Below are 26,486 nucleotides of genomic sequence, written 5' to 3'. Positions count from 1 at the left end.
GTAAGTCAATGATTTCAATGGCATTCAAATATTAGTCTTTTGTATACAATGTATTTGCATACTCACCTTAAATGAGTCATTAAAACAAGGAGTCTGGGTGTACTAGTTAAACAATAAAAGAAGTGAATCAATTGCATTAAAATAATTAAAAGCAGAAATGATTATATTGCAATTATAAGAATAATAACAAGATCTCAGACGTATTTACGGTCAATTAACTTCAATGAACACATAATAGTTTTGCAATTTTGTAGAAAAAACACAAGGGGGCAATTTGAAAAATATATTGACAACATTTGCATAAATGTACATAAAATTCAATAAGGTTTTTTTTTCTTGTTTGGTTACATTTGACTCGGCAAAAGGGAAAAAGTTTCGATCAAACAGGTATTCTAGGGCGAGGTATTTACATTGTGCTGCTTTTTATTTTGATCCTGTGACTCACCTGGTAGTCAATTATCCTGAGATATGAATTTGTAACATCACCTAATAGTGTTTATTTTGGACTGCCTTCATTTTATTGACTGGCAGGTTAGGGAACGTCAAATTGGAAGTCGCGACCACTCGTGGTAAAAGAGTAGAATAACAGGTTTGAAATGACAATGCTATTTAAAACAATACTCATTTGATAGCCTGATTTAAATTGATCAATAAAAATAACCCTATTTGCATATACATGTCATTTTAAAGAACCAAAAATCACAAACTAATAGCAACAATTACATGTATTCCTCTTATCTTACTTTCATTTTAATAAAACAAAACATTCTCTTGTCCCAAAAGGTCATTAATATTTTCTGGATTTTCATCCTTCATAAAAAAAGCAATTGTTTAATCATTATTTTTCTTAAATCTACAACATCCCTCAAGGTTTCCTGACTTGTTAAACAAAAGCATTTTTCACAAAAGGCACATCCTTCATTTAAACATTTCGTTTTTTTCTTCTTCTTTCTATCGACGTCGTGGTCTTTCTCGGCTCCTCGTCGTCTTCCTTCAGAAAAAAAAACATTTCCGCAGAACCTCAAGCCAAGGAAAGCTTTTCCTAGTTTTGGCAGAGTCCCTTCTCGCTCCCTAACCGTCACCGGACGTCATCTTTTGTCGGTGCCACGTTCTCCCCACCTTTCTCCTCGAAGGGAAGGGCGAGCCGACCCCTAAACTTCTGCTTATGCCTACCCGAGCGGGACACTTTCAAATTTCTGCGGCAAGTCTGCTCGTTAAAGAGCGACTCCATGTGAGAGTCGTCGTAGGTCTCGCCGCTGAATAGGCAGGAGCTGTTGTTAGCTTCTTGTTGGGGTACAGATTGGTCGCCGCTGGTTTTGGACTCTTTGGATTTGTCTTGAGCAAATGGGTCAAAGTCTGCGCCATATGCGTGAGGGGAAGTGCCGTCCCTGGCACTGCCCGGCTTCTTCTTGGGTAGGAAGGCCTTCCACCATTTGGCCTTTTCTGTCATTTTCGGTGGAATCTATAAAGGGAAATCATAGTGGGTTATGTAAAACATTAAAAATGCTCAAAATGAAGACTTGGTTAATGGGAATAGATGTCCAATCCAGTCGAAATTTGAGGGCTGGTGAGACATTGATTGACGTGTTTTTAATCTTGTGGGTGTTGGTAAGACAACAACATTTATATTGACAACACCCAATTAAAAAATTGTTTTGTGGGTATAACTATGAAGTTTTTGCATGAAAAATAATTCACAATCAGTTGGAAAAATGTTTGTTTGTGCTTAAGTTGACTTGATTTTTAAAAGAAAATTTAGATTTGGACTGTTTTAATTTTTAAAAGGTGAACTTGGGTTTAACAAAAAATTGCATGTTTTTTTTAAAAGTAAAAACATACTTTAGTACTGCCAGCCTGTCTTTGTTCAAATGGATTGGACGTCTTTCTACGTTAAAGGCACCGAAACCATGTTTTTTTCTGTACTGATCTGACAGTAACATACACAATTAAAATGTCAATTAACCTTACACTCATTGTGTCATTTTTGGAACATATAAAACAATAATTGAAACACTGATTTCACAAAACAAACTAGTTAGCTTTGTCATTATTTATCATACAGGTTCCGCCAATCACGGGACATCCACTAGCTAATCTCGGAAAACCTGCTTTGCAAAACCAGGGGACAAAAAAAAGCCAAGTCAAACTGTGATTCCCATAAAGACATGCTAAAAAATAACTTACTTGAAGAAAAGCAGGGTATTTATATTCTTGCGATGAGCCAAATTAGAACAAAAAACTCCAATTTTATGCCACTACTTTTAAGCCACAGTGACGGCAAATTGTCAACAATAAAATGAAGATGTCCACAAATGTTGTCTTGGCCACTCAGAAAATCCGTCTAAATTTGTCAAGCCTTCCTTGTGAAATCTTCCAAAATGTTGATATGAGATGTCATAAGCGGTGTCGTTTTCCGCCGACTGAACCAGCAGGTTTGCGTCTCCGAAACTCTCCCCTGGTCGCACCTGCGCTCGCTCTCGATTGGCCGGGTGAGCCACGCCCACTACTTGGCCTGGCCAGGGTTTGACGTTGCCGGGCAACACACCCAACTCATCTCATGTGAGGAAATCAGAGTACCCAGGCCTAGGTAGAATATACAAACTCCACACAGGTGGACTAACCTGGACTTGAACCCAGGACCCCAGAGCTACGAGACCAAAGTGCTAACCACTCGCACCTGATGGGAGTATATAATGAAAGATCTTAAATTTAAAAAATAAATAAAAAATCTTTTGTATTTGTACTTGTTTGACCCAACCCAGTATTGAAAGACGTTTTGTGTGTGTCATTGAAAAGTGCTTCAAAAGAAATGAAGCTATTAAAACATAAACGTCCAAGTAGAAACTAAACTAAGGTAAAAAAAAAATCAGAGTATGGTGACATGGCACTAAAAACATATTCTCAGACTATCAATTGAAATGGGCCAGTAAAGTGAAATAGTATAACAAGTGCAGCAGGTTCCTTCCAGGTTTATTGTACACTGCTTTCTGCCAAGTTTTTTTTTTTAGTAGCAAGCAGTACTCTGTTTAAAAAATTGACAAAAATGGGGAAATTATAAATCTTTAGCCTGAAACTAAACATGTTATTGAAAATAACATTTTAAGTGATAATTTACAGTACATTGCATTTTTTTAAGTGCAAATACATTGTTGAGCACTGAAACATGATGATTGACTATCATACTACTACTTGAAATCCTCTTAACCACCAATTACTTTGTTTTGGGATATTTTGGCCTGTCATTTTCTGCCTCATTATCACTATATAGACTTTTTCTCAGATCAACAGACGTCCGTCTGGCTGTGACGACACTAATAACCGGTTCTCGGGCCTCACGCCACGTGGGCGTTGAGAGCCAAGTGAGTGACTGTCAGAATCCTACACGAAATAGTCTTTTGGCCACTGCGGTGGAATCGAACAACAGGTTGAACCAAGATGCGCGCGCCATGGGAACCAGAGCACAAAGCAGCCAGTCCGACTGGTAGAGTCAGCTCGCAAAACACCTCGGAATAAGCCAGTGCCTGCCGTGACTAAGATACTGTTGTGATTTTCAAGTAACCCTACATTTTCAGGACAAGTAAACAAAGCAGGCCCATTAAAATAGATTTCCCTCACAAGATATCTATTAATGTATTTTTTTTTTTAACTAAATCTTTCTATATTCTCGATATCTGGGTGGAGCTGGCCAATATCACGTTTAACGTATGGCATTGTGCGTTTTTGTTTACTTAGATGAACGATTGCATGGTTTAGATAGTTGTCATTGTGCATTTTTGAAGTTTGTGATGTCACATAGAGACTACTTAGTTTGTTTATACAGCTAAACTTGAGTTTTTTCCCCCCTCGTTTCAATTTGGTGTGAACCACGACTACACCTATAAATGTTCAGACAGATTATCCACACCCATGTAGAGTATTGTGATGTTTAATTTTGTATTCTTATGTTTGGATGTGACTGTGGATGAGTCGCAAAGTGAGCGTCCACACCCTCCACGTAAAGCCGGGACACAATGTGGACACCACTTTGAAGTTATTTTCTCATGCAATTGTACACAAATTGACTGGGTGAAAAGGTTAAAAAACACGTTCAATTTGGATATTGAAAGGCTAAAGTGCGCAAGACTCAGAACACTCAGTAGAGGGCGACAACGTCACAGACGACACACTACTCGAATAGCACACAAAGAAGAAGTGACTATACTGTCATGCTATTGTAACGTGATGAAGGTTGTTACAACAATATTGGGGACGGATTTCAACATGTTATGACAAAATAGGCCGATCTTGTTGGTAAGATAGACTTTTATCCACGTTATAAGACGCCACGAGTTTGTGATTGTGAAAGCGAATGTTAATCGGAAGGATCTTGTTAAAATTGCTGCCAAGTGCTACCAAGTAAAAACTGCATGAATGTGAATGCTCACAAAACAAGGATCTATCACTTGAATGTTCGACTTTGTTCAGGTACATATACTTGCCCGTATTAAAAAAAAAGTCATACTATGAATGATGTTAAAACGTCACAGTTTTATCATTTTTGATTATGGTAAGGACAGAAAGCTAATGCAATGTAGTGGTTCAATACCCTTATTATTATGCTTTGCCCAGATGACACGCGTGTTTACGTCGTTGTTGAATAACTCACGCGAGATGTTGACCTTAAACGCGCATTGATATCTCCACAGGTAGAGATGAGCATCCATTGCGTCCTGCCGTCCGCTAGCCGGAGTTTCTCTTTATCGTGCCCCGCCGCTGGACTACTTCGCTGCCTTCTACCAGTTCCTAACTCTATCCTAAGGTAACTTTTTTTAAACACATTTTCTATTCGACGTTGTAGTATCCTGAGTATTTAGTTTTAGTGCTTAGTTTCTGAAAGTACAGTTCCAAACTTCCATAGGTGATAACAAAATATTCTCTTACTACTAACGACGGATCTACTTTCTAAAGTGCTCATAACACTTTGTGATTACTTTTACATTGGCACAATCTTAAATTGTTAGAAACATAGGTTAAAGTCATAATTATGATTGTAATTTACCCACAAATGTAATTCGTACAAAGATGTAAAATGACAAAGTTAATATATACTTGTAGAAAGTAAATAGCCATGTTAAAAAAGCAATTTATGTCAATTTAGATGTTAAATTATTCACCAGAATTTTTGTATTTGTATTATAATGTAGATTTTTTTGAGTTTTCGACAGATTTATCACTCATTGTTTAAAGAGACATTAACAACATTGCAAACTACAACCACATCACTTATCAGTAAAAAAACAACAACAACAACATTCTGTTACAGCGCTTGTACTTAATTATTTTCTAACTGTCTTTAACACTAACCACAGATTGCAATTTTTTGTCATGATTAGAAGAAGCATGTCTTCCAAAAGACAAATGGACCATCTAGAGAGGACGGCGAGCAACCAAAGACAAAGTGTAAACCCCCTTTTCTTTTTAATGTATTTTTAAAAACGTATTTAATTATAAACGCAAATACTTCAACTTTCTGTTCCGCACACAGGTTGTATATCCTGCTCAAGTATGCGGCATCATAAACGAATCGGAGTCGGTAAAACGTCTACGGCTAACGGCGCATCCGGATTTTAATTTTAAAGCGGGACAGTGGTGAGTATAATTTATCTTAATTTTTTTAATTGTACATCTATTGCGATTGCAGAACTATAGTTCACCACTCAGGGGCAGTGTTTTACTCGCTGTGGCACATTCAAGAACTGAACTTTTTGTTGTTGTCCAACTACAAAAATCAACATTTTGAAGGCATTCACAGCTATTAACCACAATAGTTATCTAATACATTCGAATAGGGCGGGGCAGTAGTGAATAATGAAATTAAAAAGTGATTATTTATTGCCTACGTAGTTCAGATGGATGGGACGGAGCCAAATGTATCTATGTATTAGTAGTTTAATTATAAGAATATAATGGACAATTTCCAAAGAAACAAGTTCTGTCTTGGTGGGGGTGCGCGTCAGTCAGTGCCGCCAATGTTAATGAGCAGAACACATACACGACGGTGCGCATACTGTAGGTGGGCGGCGGCGGCGAGATACCAAACCCCGCCAGCCAATTCCCTTGCAGTGCTTGATAATGAATGTAAATACATGGAAAGCGCAGAGTTTGCGAGAAAAAGGCGCCGCTAAGTTGTTGGTCTCCAGGTGGCAGAAGAAGCCGAGGAGATGGTGGTGGGTGGGTGGATGGAACATAAGTGCTCTTTTCACAGCAGTTCCATATTCATCACGCTCATGGTTGAGTTAAACAGACGGTCTTTGTTTGCTTAGAAACAACAGCCAAAAAGGGGGTCACGTGTCTAAGGACGACGCTTTCTAGAAGCGCCGCCCTTGCCGGGGTTAAAGGTCGCCGTCTCTCCGCACAATCCCAGGCTGACCTTCGGCTCGGCACGTTTCTGGCCTGCGCTCGAACAGTCGGTCGGGCGTTCTCTTGTTCTATTGTGGCCTGGCCGAGGGGGTAGCATGAGTCGGGAATGGCGGAAACGGAAATCTAAGTCAGAATTTTGTTTTTTGTTCGCAGGGTGGATTTTTTCATCCCAGGAGTGGAGAAGGTGGGAGGTTTCTCCATGTGCTCCACTCCGGGTTTGTTGCAGAGGGAGGGTGTCGTGGAACTGGCCGTCAAGTTTGCCAATCACCCGCCGGCGCATTGGGTTCACACCGCGGTGAGTGAGGGGGGGGGGGGGGGGGGGCGCTTTAAAGTCACAAATTGTTTGAAACGGAGTCAGGTGATTGACCTAATATTGTAGTAAAATAAGCGACGCTTTCCAATTTTACTCAACGGTTGCCATTGATGACCATAGACTTCTAATTTATTTGAACTGGGTAGGCAATAAATGATCTTTTTTTTTTTTTTTAGCGCAATTACATTTTTTAAACTAAAAACAAAATGAATTTGGTTCCGCAGTCCCTCTCAATCCAAATTGGCTTTTCAAGCTATGTCTTACATGGTAGTTGACCTTAACTGTAAAATACAACAAAGAATTCTCTCATCTTCTGCATTAAAATAGACTATGCATTCCTTTAATCCTGAAATCCCCCTAGGCAAGTACCATTAAAAACACCATTGACATGCTCATTAAAATGAGCGCAGTAAACTATTTTTGCCCTGTTTAACTCTCAAAACAATGAATATTCACATACTCACAGGCATATATGCTTTTTGAAGACTGACAAAAACAAGTTGGTTACAAATTGGGACTTCTACTACATTTCCTCATGTATAAGGGTAACGCTACAGCAGCACTAAAAAAAATTTCTGACAACCTCTTAACTTAATCTCTTCCTTCTCGAGAAGCCACATGCATTTTTTTTAATTTAATCTCCTTCAAGTTACTGTATGAATTTGAACAATGTGTTTTATTTTGGCTTGTTTGTCTACAGCTGTTTGAAAGCGAGAATGAATAAGGCGAACTGTGTTTGAAGACACTGATCTTTTTTTTTTTTTTAGGTTATTTGATACCGTTTTCATTAAATCTGGCGACTGTGCAATCGGTTTATGACTATAGTGGGTTTCTTTTTCATTTGTGCTTAAGCTGAAATGTGTATGAAAGTATATTTATTCCCTATTTAACATAAAAAGCTTTTTCAATGCATACGTCTACCCGTTGTCTGGTTAGTAACTGTCATTTCCCTCCCGCAGTGTACCCTAGGTTCGCAAGTAGCGATGCGCGTCGGCGGCGACTTCTACTTCGACCCTTCACCTTCGGACCCCGCCACAGATTTGCTGCTAGTGGCGGGCGGCGTTGGCATCAACCCGCTGTATTCTATTTTGTCACACTCGGCCGATCTGTTGCAACTGAACCGAGCTTCTGGCGGGGGCGGTTGTAATATCGGATCGGTTCATCTGTGCTACAGTGCTAAGACCACCCAAGAGCTGCTTTTCAAGGTAATTAATTACACATATCCTATATTTATGTATTTATTTATTCTTTTATTTAACTGATAATTGATTCTCCCCCCTAGAATCCGATACTATGGGCATGCAAGGAGTTTCCTGACAAGCTAACTTGCGAATTCCACGTCACGCAACAGACCACCGATATTGAACCGCAACTACAGCCGTTTGTTAGCCGTAAGTAAAAAAAAAAAAATCGTTATTTAAACTTATTGTAAAAAAAATTAAGTCTTTGCTGGGCAATCACAGAATAAAGTATGTTTTACTGTCACTATACATTTACATAAACTGGGAATAAAAGCAAAAACTCACCTCTGTCCAGGTCGAAGAATCGCCGAGGTGGAGTTGGAGACTCATGTGGACCCTCAGAGGACTTTGTGTTATCTATGCGGACCCCCGCCCATGATCGAGGCGGTTTCACAAATCCTTTTGGAACTGGGCTTACCGCAGGACAGGATTCTCTTTGAAAAGTGGTGGTAGCTGCTTTTGGCACTCCCAGAATTTTTTTGATGCCTTTTTGTAGTGGGAGTGGAAAGATAACTTGCATTGACTGGCAAGAAATGACCGGACTTTCATTTCATTTGATCTGTGAAAATGTAACATGTTTTTAGTCACTCTATATTTATTGATTTATTTACAATTTATTTGATTGAATGCTCATATAATTTTACATCAGAGTAAATTGTTTCCCAACACGCCATCATTGACAAATTTCCCGTGTTTTGATTTACGCTCATTAGGTTATGCACATTATTTCAGTGGCAGTATAACACGGCTCAATGGGAAACCCTCAGCGTAACTGATGGAATCTCTTGGCGGCGCCTGATTGGTCCGCATCCTTGAAACCACCCGCCGAGAGCGTCGTGGGCGTCTCTCGGCGGGGGTGCCATTGTCGTTTTGTTTGAGTTGTTCCGCCTGGGAAATGGGATGGAAGGAAATAAATGTGGGAGAAGAGTGTGGTAACGCAAAATTTACTTCAGCTTTGTTGTCACTTCTTGCAAGATACACACGTGGTGAAGAAAATAAGAAATAAATAGCACTGTACATCATTCCTGAAATTTACCTAAATACATCCATCATCCACAGTGACACAAAATACTTTTCTTTTTTTTTTACATTTGGCTAATCTGTCAAAAGTGTAGTGCACATGACTGAAACAGTAGCAAAGTTAGCGACAAAATACTTAGCGGATAAAAAGCTCATTTCATGTGAGGACGTCCATTAACAAAAAGCAGCAAATTGCACAACATTATTATTTTTCAAAAAATGGAACATATGATAAAAACTTGTCTGACTATTAGGCACACTTACATGATTCCAGAAGCAATTGACAAATTGGCATCTTTGTTTAGCTGAGTGACAGTGATTGATGTCCATTCCATTTTGAGTGGGAGGGTTGGCAGCAATCATTCACAAGCATTCAATCAATGGCAGCTGTTTGTGGGAAAGTAATTGCAGATTGGCTGTCAACATCAATTCCAGATTAACCCAATAAACTGGTTGGAAATTCTAATATCGTAATATATTCATTTGTGGTGAGAAATTTAGAAAAACCTTAACAAAAATGACTTATCCTGACAAGGTGCTAAAAATGGCCCACATGGATTCACTCCATATCAATTTCTCAAACCATGAGTTGTATCATCCCTCCCTACTGAACACACAAAACATTAACATCCGGTTTGCACTTGATCTGTCAACAGACACCAGAAAATAACTGATGTTTAATTCGCTCATCTGTCTTTACCTCAACTCTGACTCCTCCGCAGTCTGTCGGACACACGTCCGTCCACCTCACCGACTTGGCCGTTTGCATAGCGTCAATATCGGTCTCCTCTTCGATGGACTCCAGACTGCCTGAATGAAAAGATAGTTCCCTTTCCCCGGCGTCCTTTTCGGCCTCCTGGGGCCATCCTTCCGTCCGTCGGTCCTCTTTCGAGTGCCTCAACTTGGCCATCTCCGTCTCGGTGACGAGCGACCTGTCCTCGCCCTCCTCGAGCATGTCTGCGAACGAGTGCTTTTTTGTCTTCTGGCGACCTCGGAGGTTCAGGATCTGATATAAAATGGAGGCGTTTGACACATTTCATCTTTTTTTTTCATTTCTCGCTTTCCCTGAAGACACCTGACAAAATGCAACAAAGCCTCCGGCTGACGTTTGTTTCTCTACGACACGAAGCATTTGTCGATCTATTATTAGACGCCATTTAGATTAATTGTACATTCCCTATTTAGCAACATAATGTAAAGAGCTAGTGCTTAAGACGGCAACCAACCTTGAAATCTTTTCTCTTGCGTTGCAAAACGGGCCTCTGAAGGAAAAGGATTTGCTTAGTCGACAAACTCCCATCACTGCAGACAGAAAAGAAGGGAAAGAAGCGTCCCGTTTTTATTCCCGCGAATGTGATGATGCGTTGGAAAATTAGTTCTTTTGTCGGCAAGCCCTGTTTTGAAGCACGACAGGTTACAAGGGGAAGAGATCAGCAGTGGCGCTTTTGGCTGACAGATTGAAAAAGTGGTTTCATGTTAAGACATCCGGCGAATGATCACGATTCGTTAGATCTCCATTGTGTTACTCGGGTGAGGCTGTCAGCACTTATCCTTATACAACTGAGGCGAGACTGCAAAATAAAAAAGGTACTGTAGCAGTGCTCATTAGGAAAGTATAAAATCTGGTAAAGTTGGCGCTGTGAGAATAAGAAATGCCAAAATGTAGAAGAGTTGAGATGTTGTTACTCAACTTTGATGCTTTATCCCCCCACTTAAAGGCAATTGTTAAAATTAACTAGTCAATCAACACTGGAAGCTTTTAAAGATGGAATTTGTTGACTTGATTTGAAAGTATGATGAATAGAATGGGTTTTCTATCATATTTATTCAAATTATTTAGAAGAATTTTGACTCAGCATTCACATTTTTTCTCTAATCTTATAAATCAAGGCGAGTTCAGTGTTTACCTGTTGCTCTTGACAATAGGAGTGGGCAACACACACATGAGCCTCCATCCATAAGGTGCCAGAGATTGCAGCAATGGGATGTAGTCCGCCTTCACCACAACGCCCTGATCAAAACAAACACATGAAATCATCTACTCATAATATACCAGAGAAGAAGAATGTGGTCTCACGTTGATGACCGTCCACTGCTCCACCACGATGGCGTCAAAAGAGGCGCATGCGTTCTCTTCTGTGGAGTTGTGAAAAATAAAGACGCTGTCCACGGATGAAAAGCCAGTGTTATCTGGAGAGAAAAGAAAAATATTTTACTTACTGCCACAGCATAATATGTTGATTGCGTGTAAGGCTGCCTACCGTTTTCATCTCTGAGGTGGAAAAATCCATCGATGAGTTGAGCTCCGTTAGTAAAATGCTGAGTCATGTGGTCCAGCCAATCCCCATCCACATCTGTGACAAGGCCCGCCTCTTTTTGAACCCGCAAAGGCACTCGGAGCGAATAAAACCTCAAAGACGTGTTGAGTTCTCCCATGGAGTTGAATAAGGCGAACAGCTGCATTCCTCCTACAAGTGTACATGCAGATTCATATTTTTGCAAGGACGCCACTTTTTCATATTCGGCGCTATTAATGCTAATAGACAACCTATCATGAGACTCTTAAAAAAATGTATTAGTAGTTGGCTACTCACGGGTCTGCGATGAAGCTTCCAACTTCTTTGTCTCTGAATTTTTCAGGCTAATGTGGTTATTGTTCCAAGTCGGGTCTGAACCTGATCCATTTTGCTGACTTGAAAGTTGGGAGTGCCCCTCTGGGGAATTTGCGAGTTCGAGTGGGTTGTTCTTTTGACTTTGCTGCCGATTTATTTCTTCTAGCTCCTCTCTGGGTAAATGCTGAATTCGTTCATCAGAACTTTCCTGGTTGGTTTGTGAACAGTCGACTTGGGCATCCTGGATGCTTTGGTGATCAACCTGTGAGGCTACAAAGGAGACACTGTCTTCACGGCGTGGTTCTGAAGGATCTGTCGGGCTGGGTTTTGCGCTGGGTTGGTGTCGGTGTATGGGGGAAGGGCTAGAGTGCAAGGAGGATAAATCATCAGGGTCCCAGTTGGCGGAGAAAAAGGGCGCACCTCCCGGTTGTTGGAGGAAGCCCACAAACATTAAGCCTTGTTCTGACACATCCTGGATCTGCAAGAAAATAACAACAGCAAATGACCAACCATGTTGAAGAGCTATTGACAGTGTCTAAATCAAGTTCTTGTTTACGTTTGACAAAAACTACAATCCTTTTCTGACCTCTGTGACCTACTCAGACAAAAATTTCAAACTTGCATCTCATTACATAGTTTTAATAATCCATTCATTCATTCTAGAAAAGCCTATCGGTGAAGGTAAGAACCCACTATACATTTAAAATGACTACAAAGCAGCTCATTAGTCTTCTCCATCTTTGATATGATATTCATCCAGACATTTTCCATACATATTACACATCATTTAACACATTGATCCATCCCTTCAATAGAAAAGACATCCGTAATCCACCTTTTATACACCAGAGCCTCATTTCCACTCATACAAATGCTGAGGTGCTGAATTAGAAGCATGCTAATCATGGGCAAAGATCAAATATTCAAATGACAAAAGGAGCTCATCCGTGGCCGTCCACGTGCGCGGGTATGTGCGTGTTTGCGTTTGTCACTTGATATTTCGCCACACGGTCTCGATGGGAGCAAAATTAGACTGCAAATTCCCAATAATGAGCCACGTCCTCCCCTGTCACACACGTCATCCCATCATCCCACAACAGAACGCACACGAGCGTAAAAAAAAAAAAAAAGTGTACGACAGATTGAGAGTGGGAGGGCTGGCGAGGAAGAGAAAAATCGAACGCACACGCTCGCACAATCAGTGTGGATGCTTATCGAGAAGCCTCCCGTTTCTCTCATCTGATTGGCTATTCATATCACGCCGCTGGAGCGGATCACATTAGACGCTGTGATGCATTTTCTATCCAATCAGGTTTCCTTTTGTGTGTGCTCTTTGGGCGTTCAGATGCAAATCTAGTAGGCAAAAGAGCACATTTTCATTTCCCATTGTTGGCTGAGGGACAATTTTGATGATGTCGGGAGGGGGGGGGGGGGGGTCGCAACAATGGCAATAATGTTTCAGTGCAATTGACAGGGATAGAAATCCAATCCATTTTGACTGGGAGGGTTGGTTGCGATCATTGGTCTCAGGTACAAGTTTCTTGAATGTTACGTTAATAATAGAGAAAATGTGGGGACGTTATTTTTATAGCACTGTTACTGTTCTTAAGGAATGCTTTACTTTGAGTCTTAAATGCGTCTTACAAAATAAACTCACTCACATAAGCGGATGTTGTCAACATTTTTCAAAAGTGCAGATTTGCAGAGTTGGCGCGATGAACCGCAGAAAACCGGAGATAGGATCATTTTAATTTGACAGTCGAAATGATATTCATCCGTCGACGACTTTCTCTCAGGGTTGATTATGAATACTTATGATCTTATCGATTTAATGCCTTGTATTATACATGCACCTGTTTCCTTCACTCTCCTATTAGCAAGCAGCGATTAAAAACAGGTACTTTTTATGCATAGCTTAAGGATGTAATGTCAATTTAAAGCCAGAATAATGAATTCAATTCACATCATTTGTATCTTCTCAGACTTGGAGACATCCCTACGTACTTTTGAATGAAACCTACCTTCTTAACATAGCTCTGAATGACCTCCGGGTCAGCCACCTGCTGACCGGCCGCGCACACGTCCGTCTCCAAACCGCGTCTCCACCATCTCTTGTCCTGGTTTTTCTCCCCGCTGCAAGCAAAGAAGAGAAAGAAGAAAAGTCAATCCCAAATTGCCAGGAAATTCAAGTCCATTCTGTTCTGCTGAAGCAGAAAATACGAGCGTGCCGCTTGAACATTTGCCCAGTCGGCCTCCTTTGGCTGCTATTACCCACTTCCATTACACTTTGAATGTGTGCCCCGCTTTATTGGCTGTGGCAGACTTTTTTGCTCATCATCACTCAAGCGCCAAGATCACAGCAGAAAAATCATGTCCGTTTTGGTAGCAAGTAGTTGATTGTTCCCCACTACAGTAAAAAAAAAATAAAAAAAAAAAATATATATATATATATATATATATATATATATATATATATATATATATATATATATATATATATATATATATATATATATATATTTGGCTTCTGCTGCAAGATGAGACAATAAAAGAAAATAATAATAAAAAGAGTTTTGAAATATGCCTCTTCATATTTGGAATGAGGTCAGGGAGAAGGCCGAGGTAATATCGTGCACTCTGAGGCGAGAGTGACATTCCCAGCTCCATTTCAAACAGTTGATCTGTCTTTTTTTTTTCCTCGCTCGCCTTCATTTTCTTTCTATTTTTTTTTTTTTTTAAATATGAAAGGGGCCGGCGGTGATGTGGAGATAAAAGGCCGTAGTATGAAGAAAAAAGACAGAGGGGGACAAAAGAAAGAGTGGCGGGTGTTCATCATCATTCTGGAAAGGGATGAAAGAGTGAATTTCAGTTGATGATGTAATCAGCCTTTTCCACGGAGACAGGTGCACTTGATGGACCGTGGCGAGACGGACACCTGTTGTCCTATTATACGCTCTCTTAATTGAATTCTTTTACTAGTCACCGAAAGATGAGTATTCAGTCTTCCCAGTTTAAATGAGCTGGATGTTGGTTGCTGTCATATACAAAAACACATAATTCTTCTATCAAATATTTTTCACTCTTTATCTTCAACAGTAAATATAGAACATATTTTTTAATGTATTTTCTTGAATATAATTTCATCGATAATCAGTTACAACTACCAGTAAAAACATGTGGGAGATCTGTTTCAAAAATTCAACTCACTTCTCGCACCGCACAAACAAGCTCACGTGCTACAGTGTATCAATTAAAGTTAAAATTGAAAGAATTAGGGCAACCAGCTGCAGTGGACCATTTGTCAAGCTTGACTCATCCGTTGTAATTTGACATGAAAAGATGAAGGCAAGCTACAGAGACTCTTATGCTTGAGATGAAGCTTCTCCTTGTCACATCAATGAAGGCACAAAGTAACATCACTTAAATCGTGCTCGTTGCTGCATATTAGCCCACATTACTGTATGATTACATTCAATAGAATACTTCATAGGATCTTTTGGCATTAACCCATTCTTTAAATAGGCCTACCTTGGAGTTTCCCGTACTAAGACGGCCCGGTGAAGCTGGCGCTGAATGTGGGCGTGACGAGGACCGCACGGATGCACGAAGGGGTGGACGGAGACCAGGACGAAACCTTGAGCGTAGAGCTCCCTGACCTGGATGGGAAGTTCTCGAACTGAAGACAGGCAGAGCACGGATGACACCGACACCTCTGGAGAAGAAAACAAAAAAAACTTGTTAGTGTACATATATATATATATATATTTTTCTACTTTCATTGAAGATTGTTTGGCAAGTGCTATACTCAGGTTCAACTTCTAGTCCAAAAGGTACTGTAAACACTGACATTTTAACATCTAATTATGCATTTATTTGTTGTATTTTGGCAGACGAGAAGAAAAAAAAACAACTACTTCCAACGAGGCTCCTGCGGGTAGAAGCGCATCATGTGGAATTAAAGATCCTCCCCGTCGAGAATCGACACATGGCTTCGTCACGGTAAATTGAAAAGCAATTACATTCGAACTCCGTCTTCATCTGTGGCCTCGAGTATGCAAAAACCTGACTGAGGAGGGTTTAGAAGGGGCACGTTTATGAGCTTCTCCCTCTTGGGGTCGCCGCCTTGTCGTCGGCGCCACCGCCACACCGACTGAAACCAGGTGTGCGAGAGAGGATGGAAGTGAAGACGATGGGGGATTTGGGGGGGGGGGGCCTTGTTTGCGCCTGAATGCTTGTCACATTTCTCATTCAGCCTCATTTGCATTGGTCTGGAGAGGAGAAAATAACCTGAATAAATTAAAAGGCAGACACAGGCAGAAAAGAAAAAAAAATAGCTCGCCATCTCATTTTCACTTTGGGCGAGATCACCATGGCCAACATGTCCGTACAATACTACAGGTGGGATGTCAAAATGACTCATGCGTAGAAATTGCTCCCTCAACAGGAAGAGGAAAACCCACATCATCATCTTGGCACAAATATTTGGAAGCTGCAGAGGCTTTTATCCAGCAAACTGCGAGCGTGTCTCCAAAGCAGCATGGTAACGATTATATTAGCAGCTGGGGAGCATGTTGCTCGGCGGCGGTGGGAACAAAGATCCTGTCATTAGTCGCCATTAGCTCAGTCAAACTTCTCATTCGGGTGCGCTAAAGTTATCAGGGTGCGGCATTTAGACCATCTGTCGCTGAGGGGATTCATTAGGAGTGCCTCTCGTTGTGGTGGGCGCCCAATCCATCTGGACTGGAAGGACTGGCGATATCTATTTGCTGCAATTCTATTGTTGTCAATGGCAGTGAACCAATCATGAAGAGATGAGGAATCTTTCAAGAGCTGTTAAGAAAGACAGAGATGAAGACACCAAGAAAAATCCCCAGACTAAGAACATATGAAGTATTTTACCAAGAAAAATCCCCAGACCAAGAACATATGATATATCATGGCTTTGTGACCTTCTGCTCTTAATTTCCCTAAAATCGGGGTGTGTGTGACTAGAGCTTTTTGATAATTCCATATGAATATATATTGTGCATGACTATCAAGTGTGTACTGTGGCATGGCAGGCAGTCAGTGTGCTTTTTTTTTCCCCAAGAGAGGAAGCTTTAAGCCTGCCAGGTGACGAATGAGGATTAGAGCTCACAGCGCCCTGGAGGCTTATAAACGCTTTGCTGGAGGTTCACTTTTTATTCAGATTGCCCTCTAATGACTTGCAGAGGTTTCAGGCAAGGATCTGTGCCAAAACGTTGGCTATAAAACAATCGGCTTCCCAGAGCCCGGGAGCTACCTACCGTTCTGGGAATGCCACCGTGAAGGTAGTCGGTCAGTGTGAAGGCCTCTCCTTTGGAGAAAAATAGCCCACAAACGTGAAAGATGTTCTCGCGAAAAGGAAGTCAGTCATGCCGACTCTTTAAATCATCTCTGGTGAGAAACGTTTACATGTCGCCTTGAATAAGTACGTCGGGGTAGAAGGCGTATCGCCAAGTGATGGATTTGTCTTTCAGGGGTGGCGTCGCCACCAAATAGATTGCACAAATGTGCGATGTTGAAATATGAGACGTTTCATCAGTGGGATGCATACGTCATACCAGGAGCGAAGCTAGGGGGGCACTTTAAATCTGGTCAAAATGAAGTGAAGAGGTGGATTTAGTCATTGACTGCTGAAGAGTGGGGATAGACGTCAATCTGTTGACTGGGAAAGGCTAACAAAATTGAGATAAACATTGAAATAAGTAAGACATCGATTGATCCTTAAAAAAATAGTGATACAAGAACATTTAATGATTTAATTTTGGCACTCTTACACAATGATCCTATATTCTACTTACTATGTTTCCCCACTCGACCAAACTAGAGCCGATAAACATTTGCATTTCTCCACTAAGCTCCTTGATCTAGCCCGCTTTTGGTAACTACATCATCACATTTTTTTGCCTTTGCTTCTCGGGTCGCCATTTTTACTCTGGCCCTTTATAGTCAAGATGACATTTAAAGGCGAGATGGTGTCATAGGGTGCAGCTGTTGGATGATAAAAGCGGAATAAGGCAATTGATTTGCGCTTTATGGTGAGGCGGGGCAACATGTGAGACGTCTGACCCCTCAGGCCTAATTCTACGTCGAATCACCGTGACCTCGTAATACTCTGATGGGACTAAGTCGCACTCAACTAGTGGAATCTCTAAATTCGTACAAAAATCTGAATTTGACCCCTATGCTCCGAGTAGATGAATTCAAGTCTTTGGTGACGACGCTTGACACCTAAAAAGTAAGTGGAGAACTCTCTCTCTTGGGGTTTCAGCACTACTACTTTAACAGATTAGCTCTCAGTTGAAAAAAAAATGCTAGAAAAGCAGACAGTCTGAAGCTCTCAGATCCAAAAGTCTTGAGTGGAAAGCACTTTCAAGCTCCCCTCTGAGAACCCCACTTTAGTCTAATAAACAGTACAATATCTCATAGGGGGGGAAGCGTCTGCCATATTTGTTTTTCATTACAGCGCAAGAGTCATCAAGTCAGCCTGGCGGGCAAATGTTATTATTAATGGCAGCTAAATTGAATTAGAGTGTAGACTTGACCGCAGTTTTTTACCCCAATGTCACCGATGGACAGGAGGATGCCTATATCAACCTTCTACACCCACCGAAATAAAATCCCTTTCCTGGGAATGAGGTCTCTCAATCTCCACAAACAATCAAATAATCCTTCAGTGCTCTTGCTCTCTATATCTCAAATGGAGGGAGGCTCACACACAAAACACACAATCAATTCACAATAGCCATCTTCACTCAGTGGCTGCTGTTGACGGTCAATGGAATATGTTACATTAAGTGCATTTTAAAAATGGGAAAATTTAAAAACGGTTTAAATTTACCAGAACAAATATATTTTCATTGAACTAGAAGGGTGATAGAATTAAACCAAATATAATTTTAGATTTTTTTTAAATACACAAACTTTAGAAAATAATAATTAAACAGAGCTGAATAGAATAATAAGAAATGAAACTTAATTATTCAATTCTTTTAGTTCTTTATATTGATTAAAAGGGTGAAACAATATTTTTAAATTATAAAAACCTTGAAATATTCACTGAACAAATACATTAAAATATTAGAGAATTATTTTTGATAATACGTATAATTAAAGAAATTCTAAAAAGTTCTATTTTAGAATACAAATATATAAAACTGATTTACTAATAACATTTTAAAAATAAATCCTACCAAAAATATATAAAAACATTAAAAAAGGAATATAATTTTTATTTACCAAATCTAAATCATCAAATACAAAGAACTAATTTGACATTTACATCAGTCAACGACAGCAAATGAGTGAAGACCGCATCAAAAAAAATGACCCACCTTTCTCCTGCAAGATTACAGTAACTTTTCACAAAGTGTTTTACTTGCATCAAAAAAAAGCATAGTTTGCTACGCCATTTTGTCTGCTGTCATGTCAGTCGCGGCATTGCATCGTTAAGTCACCCGCAGAGGATTGCACTGAGCTTCCCGCACCTGTTTCGGCTTGTCGCTTCATATTGTACACGGCGCTAGCTTATGAGGGCAGAGTAGCCGTTTTGTTAGGTTCGTCTTAGCACTTTGCTTCGTTTTGCTTGTCTTTCTGCCGCGTAGACTATCAGACGGGAGGGAAACAACAGGAAGATTTTTTTTTAGTATTTTTAGAATCGGCGCGCCTCTGGAGGATTCTCGTCAAAACTTTTGTCAAGACGCTAGCAGCGCACACCCACGCATTACTGGATGATTTTTCAATATTCAATGAAAAATGCGCATTAGCAATGTTATGCGAGGGAGAGGGGGGCACAGACAGAGAGATTCTAGAAGCCCTTTTGCCTTCAGGATACTCACAGTATGAAAACAATGGTTCAGCACAGATGCTGACCTAATGCTTTCACTTCTGTGGTTTAAGTTGGAGAAGCAAATTTTCAAGTTGGAACTACACAAAGCAGAATGGCAGAAAATTTGCAGATAGAAAAAAACCTTACCAGAAAATGCTTTTGGATGAAAACCAAATGGCAATTACATGGCAAATGGCTTCCCCGGAACTGTGACAAATGAGAATAGCTCATCTAATTGTGACATTTCGTCAATGTTACCACAACCTTTCAAACTGAGAGCTACTTTGTGGGAAATACAATTTGCTAAAGTTACATTTAATTTCACATTAGAGTTGATAAGTACAGATATTCATCTACGGAATGACAATAACGGTAACTAACATAGTGACTACTTTGTAATGCTAATTCTAGTCATGTAGACACGTAAATTCAATTATTATTCCGTTGCATTATTTCACAATATAAGTGCATTTGTTCTGATTGTCCCCTTAAACCACTGGTGTCAAATTGTTGGCTCAACGGCCAGATTGGTTTTTGAATATTGAGGTATAGCCCATTAAGCCCAAAATATACTGTGGTCAGACCCACTTGATTTTCAAATTATTATATTAACAATTTCTCATGTGTGTCACGCTGATCATTTCTCACAATTTAATAAGGTAGAACCAGATGATTCTATACTAATTGGCTGCCATTGGTGCAGATAGGCATCCAATTTATTTGGACTGGGAGGGTTGACAGCAATCATTTGTGGTCAACCTCTGCACGTCATTAGTGCCGGCTGCAGCCTTATCTGGTGAGTCAAGAAGCCTCAATAAATAGAAATCTAACACATGACTCTCTATTTAACTGTTCAAGGAACTGTTATTCAATCACATGCCTTACTGAGAATCACTAGATTCAATCACCCTTAAAAAAACAACAACTCAAAAATCTCCCTTACCTTCTTTGCCCAGAAGAAAATCCAAGAAATGGTATGTGTAGGACACCCCAACTTTAGTCTCCACTTGAGGTCTCCTCAGTGTGGAGTAGATGTTTCCAGGACTTTGCGTTTCATCGTTTTTCCGCAACTTTGGAAGCCTACACCCCATATCTGTAAAAACCACAAGAGCAGGTTTGAAAACCTCAACAACAAAACAAAAAACATTGACAGTTGCTAAATCTAAAAATGAATTCACACTTCTGGGAAAGTGTCTGCGCCTGCTGTGGTAAATAATGTGTTCTTTTCTCCCACACACATGGTGTAATGCAATAATAGTGAAATATGAAACTGTCAGGCATTACCTGCGATGCGGCCGTCTCCTAATCAAACGTGGCTGATTGGGAGCGACGTGTTTGATCGGAACGAATTAAAGGCGAAATGAGAGTGATTTCCTGCCCCGTCGACCGTGGACTCACCACGGCGGAGGATGGAGGAGAGCGTGTTGTAACGCCATCCAATTTATATGTTGATCCACAAGGTCAGCATTCCATCACAAAGAGATTTTCTCAAGACGGCGCCAGAGCAACAGGCGATTAAAATGACAATTTATAGCCGCTGAGATTCGACTTCTCCAAAGCTTGGGTTTATATTGTGATGAAAACAGGATTGAGATGCTGTTTAGAGAGAGAGAGAAGGCATCGGTGGAAGGATGCATGTGACGTTTCAGCGCTATTGACAAGAACGGATGTCCCATCCGTCCGTCAATGTGTGAAACTTGGCCTTCAATGGTTGGGAATGAGTTAAAATTCCAATAAGGCTAGCGTGTATGAACATTAACTCAGCTAATGATGTGAATAGATGACAAAGCTTATGATGCGTGCATCTTGAAATGGTAGAAAGTGGGGGGAAATAGATCATCAGTCTTGAAATTTTCCTACATTAACTTACAGCCTCAAGCATTCTTTTAAAGATATATTCAATTCCCAGTTAAGCACACATTGCGATTTATAAAATACATTTCACTATCACTGTAATTGTATCTTTAGGCATTGGTGAGGAAAGGCCAAAACACTATCAAGACACACTGACCTACATTTGCAATCTGAATGTATATTTCTTCCATGAAATTGTGTCCATTTAATATTGTCATCTTCATAGGTACTTTCTCTTACCTGTCCTGCTTTACTACACACAGATGTCATTTTTAGTTTTTGTCAGCTTGAATGTTTGAAACTAGTATATCCCATGGTACATTAGCACTGATAAATACAAAGGACAGACAATGTAATAGATGATTGATTGTGACACCTTCAATATTGGGCGGGTATTTTCATCCCATTAAAACATAGCAATTAATCAACTAATGGACTGATAATCTTCCCCAGAACTGATCACTGCAATTTAAGCAAATGCACATCTCGAATCGACCTCTATAAAAGAGGGAGGATTGCTCACGCATTTCAAAATTAAAGACTAATTTGACCTCAGCGTGAATGTCCACTTGGCTATTTTAACTCATTCAATGACTCCCAATCCATTTGAACTATTTATTCGCTGCCAACTTCCCAGTTCAACAGGATTGGAGTGGATTTTTCTTTCAAAATCTAGTACATATTTCTACTTTTCCCCTCCCACCCGCTTCGTCCATCGGTCTGTCAGTTTCTAATAGTTCCGGCCACAATCGTGATCCCCCGCTGAGCCTATTTGGAGGCGTAATCTACAAGAATGTTTCCTGCTAGACACTCTGATTCCTGAATTATGACCGGTTTACAGCTCTGGCAAGCATTTCTTAACTCCCAGCCTTAGCACACTGTCTCGGTATGGAGACAATTCGACTCCATGGTCGAAGATAACACTCAAAAAAAGGGACTCGGCAGCCAATCAAGAAGTAAAACTATTAGTGGAGGAACTCATGGAACTTCAATACATAGGAACTGTGTTACTCCACATGTTGGCTTCAAACTGAATTTTTACCACTTGCTCTAACATAAGCGGAAAAAAGGAGTCTTGACAGCAAAAAAAGGGGGGAAAAAACTGCCATTAAACATGAAGCGACAGGAGGCAGATAAAAAGCCAAAGCGAGGGGAGAGAATGTAAAAAGGAGGGAGGCAGACGGGAGTACGTCGGAGGGCTCTTCATTTGAGAATCTCTTGTAACCGAGGATTTGTGTGAGAGCGTAATCCGTCTGCTCCCGCTATACTATACTACTCTAACACAGACGAGGCAAGGAAGGGGGAATTTTGTTTGGTGTGGCGTAACACACTTCCACTGGGGAGGCGGAACTGTTCAGTATACCATTGACGTCCAATCCATTTTGACTGGAAGGGCTGCCACTTCAAATGGATTGGACGTCTATGGTCCTCAATGGCAGCAAATGTGTTTATTTTTTTTCCATCTCACCCACATACCTGGAGTAATAATTACAAAATAAGAACTTTGCAGTGCATTTGTATTCCCTGCATTTTAGATGGATGATCCATGCAAGGTTCATGAGAATAAAATATGAAATTATTGAAAACCCTATGACATCTGATATATTAACGCAAACAGAAGGTAAAATGGCAAAATCATACACATTTGATCTATTTAAACTTTTCCCATCACAGCTCGTTAAATTTATAGAAATACAACTTTAAAATACCACATAACTATCCATCTCATTTGTTAAAAGTGACATTTAGGTCAATAACAGACACTCAAAAGCCAAGTAAAAACTCACCGAGCCTTGGTGCTTGTTGAAGCCGCCTTGAGAGGACGATCCGTCGGCGAGGAGCCTCCACGGCAACGCCGGAGGAGGGAGAACAAGACACGCGTGCTTTCTGGGCTGGCAGGCTCCCGGTATGCGGCGTGGAGTCTTCCGAAGCAGGGGGACTTCTTCCTGCGCACTCACTTGGAAGACTTTTTTTAACAGTGGTTTTTTTTGGGACGTCTACGCCCCCATCAGGTAGTTCTCATATAACAGCCCTCCTCCAATCCCCCTCCCAAAAAAAAACAAAAAACGCCCACCTTCAGTGCCATTAGCCCAGGGTGTCTCTAAGTGATTTCACCCCCATTTTTGACGAATTCATATTTTATAAGCAGCAATCCAGACTTATTCATAATTTAGAAGCAGGTGGAGGGGCATGGGGTGACCGTGGCACCCTGGGGAGACCCAGTCAAACCACTAGACAGTGACAACAACCCACTTAAAGATGATGGAGGCTGTTGCTAGGGCAGAAAACCTCAAGTGGCGACTGGAAAACAACCCATCAAATCCCAAGATGATGATAGTTAAACTTTTATTGTTATTTTAACACAGAATGTTACAAAAACCAACAGTGCAACTTTCAGGCTATGTGATTTTTTTTTAAGTGAAACACCAAAAAAAAAAAAAAAAACCCAGCCTATGCAAACTTATTCCCTGAAAATAAAATTCACCATAGGTGCGGTGCAAACAAAGCAATGGTGTTTTTTTTAACAAGAAAACAAAAAAGTGACCTGTGTCCAAATGAATCCCTCACAAGTGAACCAAGAACTTTGTGAGTCATGCAAATCTGAACTATTTTAATCTATTTGCTATGTGTCATGTTGAAAAAAGTAACATTTTTTTCTCTTACCATTTCTCACTTCAACCCGATCTATTAACTTTAACAAAATGAATGTGGGCATAAAAAAAAAATTTTAGTCAAGATTTCGAATGAGCCAAATTAGAAAATAAACATGTTCAAAATGTGTTGTCATTTTCACTTAAAAAAGGCAAAAGCAACATAAAAATCTAAATCTATTAAGAATGGTGATGTTAAAAGACATTCTTTGAGAAATTACCAAACAAGCTGGTACGGTGAGAGTGCTTTGCTCTTCCTCGTGACCCTTTGCAATGTTAAAAGCGTTTTGAGGTTTGTGGTCCTACCATTTGTGGCTCAAGGTGACTGTGGTGGAACTGGAAACTAAATCAGGGAATAAAAGGGAAGAAAATCTGGCAGTTGGGTGAAGTTGAGACATCGTCGCATCCGTCTTTTCATGTTCCGTAGCCTTAGAGAATGAGCAAAAAACAAACAAAAAAAAACATGAATTCACTTGGCATTCAATAATCATGTGACAAATCTCAAACAGCACACTACCTGATATGGGACAGAAGCTGGACTATGTAGACATTATATCCATTACATCTGAACACCAATCTCCATAAAACTCTGAACAGGAACAAAAAATATATATGGTTAGAATTTTAGTGGGAACCATATTAAAGCCCAATTTGAACATTTTAACCTAGCATAAAGCAGGAAGATAAGGACTAACTGCCATCTAGTGGTAATAATGGATTTTGCTTTCGTGCCACAAACAACAAATTTGTGAATATTTTTCTGTAATTCAAAAAACATGTATTACAAATAAAATAGGACTTCAACATAAAAAATATATTAAGTACAACTGTATCACTGTATGGACTCACCTGAGAACAATATGGGTCTTGTGTCCAGTAAGCCCCAACGTACTGTGTGCAAGGGAAAAGGCCAACATGTCAGACAGTACAAAAGGACTACCAGTAAGCCGAAAAAGACGCCAATTATTTGTACCCCATAGGTGTATGGAATGGGCTGGGTCAATGGCACCTGTGGAACAACAAAGTCTGGATATTGGGGTACGCTGTACGGCTGCAAAGAGCAGTTAGAAGACATCAGATTAGATCCCGTTTAAACAATTTGAACGTAAAGCTAATGTGTTGTCAGGAAAATGGCATAACATTCATCATGCCCTTTTCTTTGCCTACATTTACACCATGGCAAACCTGTGTTTCTCTTACTTGGTAGTAGGTGCTGCCACCACTTGTGTAGGGCACATGTGATGGTCCTACTGGGTAGGAGGCACTGGCTTCACCAGTGAAGGGCACTTCATTGAAGGGTTGGGTCGTGCTCGGTGTATTGGGCAAGCAGCTACTGCAGTAATAGTACTGGGGGAGGGACATCCAGGGATTGGCTGTTGTCGCACGGCGTGCTCTCATTTCCATTGGCAGGGAGCCTACAAGGGTCGACATACAAGTAATGCTGAAAAATCTGTAATGATAAAAAATGGAAGGGCTTGAGATACATACATGCATGCCTTTGCTTGATGATTGCCGGGCCCAGCTTGAGGCTCTTCCCGTTCCAAAAGAGGCTTTGCTATACGAAAAGAATAACAAAAATGGTATCATCAAACTTGGATTTTTTTTAAAAACTTTATTTGTACCTACATTGACAATTGGCGTGATGTCAACATCTTCACAGAAGTACACAAATCCATAACTACAACAAATAAAGTGTTAAAACAGGTTATGATGAATGGGAAAAATTTGAAAGGTACATCAAATGTGCAAATATTTGAGGAAAATATACCCTTTGCTTACTCCTCCTCGGAACATGATGATTTTCGCCTCCTTGACAGTACCATATTTTGAAAAATATTCTTTCAATTCGGAAGCACTGACCTAGATTGATTTAGGGAATCTTGTTTATTGTAATTTGACCACATCTTACCATATGCATGCAAGTTATTTGTCATTGAAATCCTTGCCTTGGTGTCAATTCCTCCGACAAAGATGGCGTGGGGAGTCATAAAACCCTCTGGCAAAATGTAGCCATTCCCCAACTGGGAAGCACTCGAATGATAGGTGCGGGATCTTGAAAGACGGTTGTCCTATCAAGAAAATAGCAGCGTCAAATAAATGTTGTGAAAATTGTTACATATTTGTATTGGTGCATACGATGCATAATCTTACATTGGATTACTACAGCACGCAATATAAACTAAATACTGAATTGTACTACACTATTGTAGTCTAACGTCGGCCATTTTTGGCCACCTGGGACATGATTAGCTCAAGTAAAATGGCGATGACCAGCAAGTGAATTTAGGGTTACATTTTAAAACCGAAGCTTTTAGTTATTTTCAAAATGGTTCCGAGATCCAAAAAAACGATCTCTCCTTTTTTTTTTTTTTTTTTAGAAAGATCGAATGTCTCCTAAACTACCTTGTAAATTACCTAGTATTAGCTATTATCGCGTGAAAGAATTAGCGACGCTGTTTAAAAAGTTGTAAAAAGTTTTTTTCAACACCCGAAAAAAAACTGAACAGAGGAAATGGCGGACGGCGATACACATTCGAACTGCGGCTT

General features: G+C 40.2%; 5 protein-coding genes across 8 annotated transcripts in view; 2 read left to right on the top strand and 3 right to left on the bottom strand.

Moving 5' to 3' along the window:
* Nucleotides 1-270: 270 nt before the first annotated feature.
* LOC144215280 (uncharacterized) lies at nucleotides 271-8,387 on the bottom strand. 2 transcript variants are annotated; one of them, XM_077744140.1, is made up of 2 exons: nucleotides 8,239-8,387; nucleotides 271-1,462 (listed from the first exon to the last, which is right to left on the bottom strand). In XM_077744140.1, the coding sequence occupies exons 1-2, from the start codon at nucleotides 8,281-8,283 to the stop codon at nucleotides 1,079-1,081; spliced, it is 429 nt and encodes a 142-aa protein (XP_077600266.1). In that variant the 5' UTR covers nucleotides 8,284-8,387; the 3' UTR covers nucleotides 271-1,078. The 2 variants fall into 2 exon arrangements, with proteins under 2 accessions (XP_077600266.1, XP_077600267.1); XM_077744141.1 differs by lacking the exon at nucleotides 8,239-8,387 and adding an exon at nucleotides 2,185-2,433.
* Nucleotides 4,125-8,626, top strand: oxnad1 (oxidoreductase NAD-binding domain containing 1). 2 transcript variants are annotated; one of them, XM_077744137.1, is made up of 8 exons: nucleotides 4,125-4,290; nucleotides 4,686-4,798; nucleotides 5,376-5,439; nucleotides 5,525-5,628; nucleotides 6,553-6,694; nucleotides 7,672-7,917; nucleotides 7,995-8,103; nucleotides 8,249-8,626. In XM_077744137.1, exons 2-8 carry the CDS (start codon nucleotides 4,692-4,694, stop codon nucleotides 8,404-8,406), a joined length of 930 nt encoding a protein of 309 aa, XP_077600263.1. In that variant the 5' UTR covers nucleotides 4,125-4,290; nucleotides 4,686-4,691; the 3' UTR covers nucleotides 8,407-8,626. The 2 variants fall into 2 exon arrangements, with proteins under 2 accessions (XP_077600263.1, XP_077600262.1); XM_077744136.1 differs by having other exon boundaries at nucleotides 5,373-5,439.
* A 254-nt stretch (nucleotides 8,627-8,880) lies between these two features.
* Nucleotides 8,881-23,270, bottom strand: rftn1a (raftlin, lipid raft linker 1a). Of its 2 annotated transcripts, XM_077744134.1 has the most exons (11): nucleotides 23,076-23,270; nucleotides 20,378-20,527; nucleotides 15,114-15,297; nucleotides 13,607-13,718; nucleotides 11,568-12,063; nucleotides 11,235-11,441; nucleotides 11,051-11,163; nucleotides 10,881-10,984; nucleotides 10,200-10,275; nucleotides 9,674-9,979; nucleotides 8,881-9,360 (listed from the first exon to the last, which is right to left on the bottom strand). In XM_077744134.1, the coding sequence occupies exons 2-11, from the start codon at nucleotides 20,523-20,525 to the stop codon at nucleotides 9,337-9,339; spliced, it is 1,770 nt and encodes a 589-aa protein (XP_077600260.1). In that variant the 5' UTR covers nucleotides 20,526-20,527; nucleotides 23,076-23,270; the 3' UTR covers nucleotides 8,881-9,336. The 2 variants fall into 2 exon arrangements, with proteins under 2 accessions (XP_077600260.1, XP_077600261.1); XM_077744135.1 differs by having other exon boundaries at nucleotides 8,881-9,979; nucleotides 23,076-23,264.
* LOC144215274 (inactive phospholipase C-like protein 2) overlaps nucleotides 17,599-26,486 on the top strand; it is a 22,536-nt gene continuing 13,648 nt past the window's right edge. The window contains exon 1 of the mRNA XM_077744129.1: nucleotides 17,599-17,844. The gene's annotated coding sequence lies outside the window, so the exon portion shown is untranslated. The remainder of the gene's footprint in view (nucleotides 17,845-26,486) is intronic.
* Nucleotides 23,618-26,486, bottom strand: part of dazl (deleted in azoospermia-like) — a 3,277-nt gene continuing 408 nt past the window's right edge. The window contains exons 2-10 of the mRNA XM_077744139.1: nucleotides 25,886-26,008; nucleotides 25,708-25,799; nucleotides 25,566-25,617; nucleotides 25,428-25,494; nucleotides 25,140-25,354; nucleotides 24,913-24,990; nucleotides 24,789-24,830; nucleotides 24,457-24,528; nucleotides 23,618-24,367 (exon numbers count right to left, since the gene is read on the bottom strand). Coding sequence (XP_077600265.1) covers nucleotides 24,499-24,528; nucleotides 24,789-24,830; nucleotides 24,913-24,990; nucleotides 25,140-25,354; nucleotides 25,428-25,494; nucleotides 25,566-25,617; nucleotides 25,708-25,799; nucleotides 25,886-26,008 — 699 coding nt within the window. The 3' untranslated portion in view covers nucleotides 23,618-24,367; nucleotides 24,457-24,498. The remainder of the gene's footprint in view (nucleotides 24,368-24,456; nucleotides 24,529-24,788; nucleotides 24,831-24,912; nucleotides 24,991-25,139; nucleotides 25,355-25,427; nucleotides 25,495-25,565; nucleotides 25,618-25,707; nucleotides 25,800-25,885; nucleotides 26,009-26,486) is intronic.

The sequence above is a fragment of the Stigmatopora nigra genome, chromosome 21 (assembly GCF_051989575.1).
Source record: "Stigmatopora nigra isolate UIUO_SnigA chromosome 21, RoL_Snig_1.1, whole genome shotgun sequence".
Taxonomy (NCBI): Eukaryota; Metazoa; Chordata; class Actinopteri; order Syngnathiformes; family Syngnathidae; genus Stigmatopora; species Stigmatopora nigra.
The sequence above is the reverse complement of the archived record's forward strand: the minus strand, read 5'-3'. Positions and strand labels throughout refer to the sequence as shown.